We start from the raw sequence: 6938 nt of genomic DNA, 5'->3' as shown, positions 1-6938 counted from the left end.
GAAAGCAATAACATAATTCTAACAATGCGTCAAATAATATCAAAAGAACCATGAAGGGCTAAACCAGGGGTGTCCAAAGTCGGTCCTCCTGCTCCGGCATCCTGCACGTTTTAGTTCTCTCCCTGGTGGTAGCAACAACCTTTTCAGCTTGTCAATGTTCCTTAGGCCATCTAACGAGCCATCATTTGATCCAGGTGCGTTAAACCGTTAAATTATTGAATGAGAGAAAACAGCCACTTCCAACTGTACACATATTCTGCAGCCTTGCTGAGCTCCTCTCCTGGCGTTTCCTCCTCAGCCTCTCCAACTTGCTCCTCTTCTGTTGCCTCTGCTACTGTGTTTTCATTATTTACCTCTTCTGGGGTAAATAATGAAAACAGTCTCTGTAACTTGCTCCCCCACTTGTTGATGGTTTTGCTGTATACAATTAGATTTCTGATTATATAATTGTTTACTTTAATCACATAAAATGTTTATTTAAAAATATAATGTTTCATTACATGTATACCTGAAATATTTTAAATATCAAATTTTTACTTAAAATGTGATTCATTTCTTCACCTGTTTACATGTAACTTGAAGTGCTTGAATCAAACGATTCATGAATGTTTAATGCATTAAATTATTAAATGAGAGAAAACAGCCACTTCCAACTGTACACATATTTCAACACAAATGGTTCATGTTCCTCTTCAGGGTCTGCAGCCTTGCTGAGCTCCTCTCCTGGGGTTTCCTCCTCCTCAGCCTCTCCAACTTGCTCCTCTTCTGTTGCCTCCGCTGCTCTGTTTTCATTATTTACCTCTTCTGGGGTAAATAATGAAATCAGACTCAGTAACCTGTTGATGGTTTTGCTGTATCGCCTCTTTAATTGACGCCCATGTCGGTCCGATGTTGTGGCGTTTACCTCAGTGACCCACATTCAGCGCTGGACCCCAGTCAGGATTGAGCTCATCCATTTCATACGTCGGTTTGCCTTCAAGAGGACATATCAGAACACATCGCTATTAAAGCTGTAAATTTGATAACACTAGTAAAATAGTTTACTTCACAATAATGTAAGAACCTCGATGTCCACTGACAAAACTCGGACTATGCTACATAAATAATATTAGCCCGATCTAAGCAAGGTTGACCCACTTAAATGAATTCAACAGAAACTGAACATGAGAACACCCGGACAAAATCATAGCAAATAAATTATGACACAACACCAACAAAGTGAATTTAGACACTCACCCTAATAGAAATGTCTGGAGGAAACTTGTAGGTATCTGGGGATGTTGGAGAAGGTAATATCAGGACGTCTCACCGCTGACACCATGAGATTCGTCTCCTTTTAGTTAGCTCCGATAGCTTAGCTTCCTCGCGTTGTTTCCAAGCAGGAAAATAGTGAAACGAAAGTCCATTTTCTATCTTTTTACAGTTTCAGTTGTGTGATCGGACATTACATTCAATAACGCAGTAAGTTAGTGCCATAGCTAAATTATTTTAAATAACTTTGATTAAAAACAATCTGCAAGACTGTTTTTCTCGGTTATGTTTAACAGAGAGGACCCCAAAGATGGCGCTGGTGTCCCTCCGTCTACAGCAGTGACGTCACGTTCCAAAGCTCTATTGGCCAATAGTAGTCATAGAAGGAAGCTCTCCTCATTAACATAACAATGCAGCAGAAAAAACGCATGTTTAGGGGGAAATGAAAAATAAAATATATACATTACTTGATGGAAACTCAAGTGTAAGGAAAAGAAAAAGCTAAATATATATTTATGCTTTTATTTCTTATCAAAATATATATTTATTATTTTATTTATATATTTATTATTTTATTTCTTATTATGTCGGTTTTGGTCCTCCACAGTTAGTAGCTTTGTTACTTGATAGTAAATAAAAAAAGTTAAACTCGCTGCAGAGTTCACAAGGACCGTGACGTCACCCGACATGAGCTGCTGGAGCCGGAAGTGTTGCTGTTAGCCACGGTTAGCTTTACCTCTGACCGGGGCTCCGGGCTGCTTACACGGACCGCATGCCCCGCGGTTCGGAGCTCCGTAAGCAGGGTTTGGGCCAGGCTGTTCACGACCAGAGCCACCTGGCTCCGGACTGCGGCTAAATCCGCCATTCTGGACCGCGGTCAGCTCCGGGTTAGCAAGCGGCTTACAGCGGCACAGGAAATGACGTAGGTAACTCGTCCAGTGCCTTTTCCGTTTTCTTTAAAAAACAAAAATCATAAACATGGCATAATTCATACAGCAAACAGAGAAAAGCAGCTCATTTTAGCCAGATTCATTCATTTATTATTATTTTATAATAAACCGAAGGAAATTCTGACTTTTTTTCTCAGAATTTTAACTTTAAGGTCAGAATTGATTTTTTTGGCCCTGATCTTCCATTGGATACAGATTCTTTATTTTAGAAAACCATTTTTGATCGCAGAGGGAAACTAAATGTTGTAACGTGGGCAGGAAGGATCTCCCGTAGCAGACGAAGTCACAGGGAGTGAGAAGAAGCCTCTGACTGAAGGCAGTCTGATGCTCATGGTTGATTTTATGGAAGATCCTTCTGTGCATCGTCTTCTCCACTGGCAACAGTCACCAGAACAGAAACAGGCTTTATCCGGTGTTGACCCGTACTGACAGATAATAACAGAAAGATTGACCGACACACAACAATAATCTCCTTTGTTTTGGTCACGTTTTAATTTTTAATCCTTTATTTGTTGTGGAAAATCTCCTGTCATTATTAGAGAGAAACATGAAAACAATAACAATAATCCAGGAAATGCTGCTGAACGTCACCAACATCAGGACAGTCTTACAGCTGGTCTGCAGCTGGACTCCTCCTTTCTATGGCTGTCTCCATGGCAACGTGATGGTAGCGCTGATGGCTAGCATGACTATGGGTAGTCTGAACAGACATCCTGAAGATGTTTTAATTGAGTGGACAGCAACACACCTGATGGTTGCCATGGAGATTCTGGACAGAAGGATGCTGGATGGACTACAGGACTCATCCATCATCCATCATCCATCCATCCATCCATCCATCCATTTCTTGATTTTTCATCATGATTTATGACACAAAGTCTCAGATCCTCCAAAAAATATCTTATTTTTATTTTTCACTCTGGTGACCAATGGCTGTGCAGACATTTAGTAATAATAATAACAACAACAACCATAAACAGTAACTATAGTTTGTATTTTACATTCTGATCTCCAAACACATGGATGAACAGACAGGAAGTTTCCACCCAACACAGATGGAAAACGGGGAAAAGAACCAAACAGATCCTGGAGTTCTGGAGTCTGACCCGGTCCAGTGAAGTTCTCCAGGTTCTGCAGAACCTTCAGCCTGTCCTCTAGCCCCGCCCACTCCTCTCTGATTGGTTCCCGGGTGGGTGGGGCTGCCCTGCTCCACTTGCCACATAAATAAACTCCGCCTAAATGCAGCAGGTTTGCATGGCAACAGATGATGCTTCCTCATGAAGGAAGAGCCAATCAGATTGCAGTTCCCATCAGCCAGTCAGAGCAGGCCCCGCCCACCTTCAGCTGTGTTCCTCTGATTCGCCGCTGCTCTCCTGCTGAGGCGAGGGCGTGGTCCTTGGAGAGGCCCCGCCCTCTTCCTGCTGCGACTGTTTGGCAGAGCTGGATAGGTCGATGGCCTCTTCCTCCTCCTCCTCTTCTTCATCTGTCTCCTCCCCCTCCAGAAGCCCCGCCCCCTCGGCGCGCCGCTCCGGAGCGTCGCAGAACGGATCGGGCGGCGGCGGGCTGGAGCATTTCTTGGCCATCTCCAGGGACTTCTTGTGCATACCTGAGGGGGCGGAGCCAGACCAGATCAGGTCAGAACGGGAGGCGGCCAGCAGGGGGCGCTGTGAGTGAGCGCGTGTGTATTGCTGCCGGTGTGCGTGTGCGTGGCACTGACGTGCATGCGGCTCACCGAGCAGCCAGGGGGCGCAGGAACCCATCATGCCGTTCTTGGCCGAGTTGAGGATGGACTCCGGCAGCGGGATGGAGTGGCGGACCATGGCGCCGTACAGACCGTACTCCGCCATGACGCTGCTGCGGCCCCAGCACTTCTCACGCTTCCGCCACTTCGCCCGCCGGTTCTGGAACCACACCTGGACACCAGCAGAACCACAGCATGTGGACTTTAGTTGAATGACTTTTTGTTTAATATATTTTGAAGTTTGGGTCATTTCTTATTTTTGGTCATTAATTTGATGTCGCTACGTCGTGGCTGTCGGTCCGCTGGGTTCTGTCCTGAGCCCCGCCATTGGCCTCCTTCACCTCTTGCACATAACGAGGTACATGTAGCGAGTTTTACACTTCATCATGTAGCGTCGCCTTCACCCTGACGTTCCTTCCCTGGGGGGGCGGGGCGCCGATTTTGTTTTCGCATCCACCTGAATAATGTGTAGTTGCGCCACTGCCGGTTCTCCTGTTTTCGGTCTTTCTTTTGCAGTAGGTTCCGTGCCAGTGGGGGCTCCGGCGGCCCGGTACCGGGTCGGCCCCCTGCTGTACCGTTTTGTTCTTTTGGATCGGCTCACCAGGTCCAACTTTCTGTTAATACTTTTATTTTTCTCTTGTTTTGGACTGAGGGTGTTTAACTGTCTCTCTTTTGCAAAGCAGCTGAAGCAAAAGAAAAGTTAAAAGTTTTAAAATAAAATAATTTTGGACCCTCTTTCTTGCCTCCGTTCCTCAAATATGTTACGCCCTTTTTGGACGTAACAAATATTATAATATAACGATTATTAACAAGCTATAATAAAGTATTGACTGAATACTAATGAATATAGATGTTTGTGTAATATTTTTTATACATTTGAGAATTAAATAATAATTGATGAATATCATTTTGTTTTATTTTAGTTTCTGTATTTTAATGTAAATATAACTAAATATATAAAGACTATTCAATTAAAATGAGTATATTATCATAAATAATAAAAATTTGTATTAATGATAAATTCTTATGAATTACTAACAAATAAAATAATGTGTGCATTATTTTAAACACCTAAATAATTTATGAATATGTATCACATTGTTTTATTTTAGTTCATATATTTTTATACACAAAAGGTAATAATACATTTATTTAATAAAGATTAGTGATTATATTATTACTGAATCTAAAAGGAGAACAGAAAATAAATAAGTTCACACAAACAAAACACAGTCCTCGGTTCTGTGGACCTCCTCTTTATGCACACATCAGAACCGAACGGAACCCACCGAACCGGACCCCAGGCTCACCTGGATCCGGTCCTCCGGCAGCTCCGTCTTCATGGCCAGCATCTCCCGGGCGTAGACGTCCGGATAGTGGGCCTCATGAAAGGCCTTCTCCAGCTCCTCCAGCTGGTGGGAGGTGAAGACGGTGCTGAGGAAGAGGAAGAGGAATCAGGTCGGAATTAGCTGAGCTGCACTTTCAGAACCAGAACCAGTTCTGTTCACATGGTTTAATGCTGCTGCTTTAACAATAATAATAATAATAATAATAATAATAATAATAATAATAATAATAATAATTATTATTATTATTATTATTATTATTATCATTATTATTATTATTATTATTATTATTATTATATTTGTAGCTCATTATTTGATCTTTAATGCCTTAAATTAATTCTCTCTGATGGGTAAAGTGATTTATTGAGAGAAAATCCATTTAAAACGCCAGATTTTTTTATTTTGATGTTTTTCTGAGTAAATTAAAATAAATCTGTTTGAACCAAACGTATTTATTAATTACCAAACTCGAATTTATTCATTGTTATTGATTTATAATTCGATAAAGTCAATCAGGATTTACTTGTTGTCAGTAATTAGAAACCGGTTCTGGTCCATCAGAATTTAATTAATAAAAATCAAATTTCGTTTCATTTAATATTTTCTGTTTGTTTTTTTATTTTCGTCAGTAATTTCTAAATTAGCTCAAAGTCCCGGAGCTGCTGCGTCTATCGGAACCGAGCTGCAGATTCAGAGGAAAAATAAATCTTACAATTTAATATTTTAAATTTGTCTAATTTCTGTAATTTTTCAAACTTGTTTCCGGGTGAAGATCTTCCTCACCGGTGTCTCCTCTTCTTCCTCTTCTGGGAGTTTCCGGAGCTTTTCGAGTCGTTTCGGTCCGACAGACATTCTTCATCTGCACAACAGAACCAGAACATCAGAACCAGACCGCGGTGGAAATGGGCCACTCCAGAACCGTACCGGTCCGTACCGGAGTACTGCTCCCGCTGGGCCTCCAGGTTCTGCATGTAGTGCCCGTCTGGCCGCGCCTGCAGCAGCGGCAGGTGTCCCGGCAGGAAGCACGGCGCCCCGGCGGGCTGCTGCCGCGCCGCCAGGTCTGATTCCAGACCCAGCAGGTCGGTGATGGCGAAGCCTTTGGACCGGAACCCGGAGCCGTGCAGCCGGGCCTTGTCGATGCCGAACCCCGGGGAGAGCATCCGCACCCTGGGCTTGTCCTCGCTGAGCTCCTCCCTGCCGGTCATGCTGAGGAAGAGGAGGGATGAAGGTCGAAAAACGGGACCTGGACCCGGCGGGGGGAATTTATGCGGCCCCGGGCCCCCGGGTCCGCGGCGGCAGCCAATCAGGAGCCAGAACCAGTGGGGTGGGCAGGAGGAGGAGAGGGCGGGGGTCTCCTCTCAATCCCAGAGGATTAATTGCCACCAATTTCCCTCCAATCCGATCTGGATTTACTGACCGGAGGAAGAGGAGGAGGAGGAGGAAGGTTTGTTGATCTTTGATCAGACCCAGATCTCCTCTTCATCTTCTCCCTGTGGCGTCACCGAGCTGCAGGAGTTACCATGGCAACCACATCCCAGAGCCAGGTGAGGTCAAAGTTTAAAACCTTTAACAGAATCAGAAACAAAAAGAAATGAAGAAGCAAGATTCAGATTCTGGAACAAGAGACGGAGAGACAGGAGGACAGAAAGA

At 43.7% G+C, this 6938-nt stretch overlaps 2 protein-coding genes across 6 annotated transcripts in view; both read right to left on the bottom strand.

Moving 5' to 3' along the window:
* LOC106941351 (zinc finger protein 136-like) overlaps positions 1-2275 on the bottom strand; it is a 12814-nt gene extending 10539 nt beyond the window's left edge. For all 3 annotated transcript variants that reach the window (XM_015024335.1, XM_015024334.1, XM_015024336.1), the window contains exon 1: positions 1988-2275. In XM_015024335.1, the coding sequence (XP_014879821.1) occupies positions 1988-2116 (129 nt within the window). In that variant the 5' untranslated portion in view covers positions 2117-2275. The remainder of the gene's footprint in view (positions 1-1987) is intronic.
* An 806-nt stretch (positions 2276-3081) lies between these two features.
* vsx1 (visual system homeobox 1 homolog, chx10-like) lies at positions 3082-6579 on the bottom strand. Of its 3 annotated transcripts, none has more exons than XM_015024339.1 (5): positions 6223-6574; positions 6072-6147; positions 5253-5376; positions 3934-4114; positions 3082-3807 (listed from the first exon to the last, which is right to left on the bottom strand). In XM_015024339.1, exons 1-5 carry the CDS (start codon positions 6491-6493, stop codon positions 3542-3544), a joined length of 918 nt encoding a protein of 305 aa, XP_014879825.1. In that variant the 5' UTR covers positions 6494-6574; the 3' UTR covers positions 3082-3541. The 3 variants fall into 3 exon arrangements, with proteins under 3 accessions (XP_014879825.1, XP_014879824.1, XP_014879823.1); XM_015024338.1 differs by having other exon boundaries at positions 3919-4114; positions 6223-6573; XM_015024337.1 differs by having other exon boundaries at positions 3082-4114; positions 6223-6579.
* Positions 6580-6938: the final 359 nt, after the last annotated feature.

Source organism: Poecilia latipinna, unplaced genomic scaffold, assembly GCF_001443285.1.
Source record: "Poecilia latipinna isolate Pla-1442-1.1 unplaced genomic scaffold, P_latipinna-1.0 Scaffold3619, whole genome shotgun sequence".
NCBI lineage: Eukaryota > Metazoa > Chordata > Actinopteri > Cyprinodontiformes > Poeciliidae > Poecilia > Poecilia latipinna.
Note: the sequence above shows the minus strand (reverse complement) of the source record. Positions and strands in the feature narration are given on the sequence as shown.

Coding starts and splice junctions, on each gene's coding strand:
- vsx1 (XM_015024337.1), bottom strand. CDS start 6,493: ATGACCGGCAGGGAGGAGCTCAGCGAGGACAAGCCCAGGGTGCGGATG. Junction 6,148..6,222: donor CCAGCGGGAGCAGTACTCCG/GTACGGACCGGT, acceptor TCTGTTGTGCAG/ATGAAGAATGTCTGTCGGAC. Junction 4,115..5,252: donor TGCCGGAGGACCGGATCCAG/GTGAGCCTGGGG, acceptor GCTGGTGTCCAG/GTGTGGTTCCAGAACCGGCG.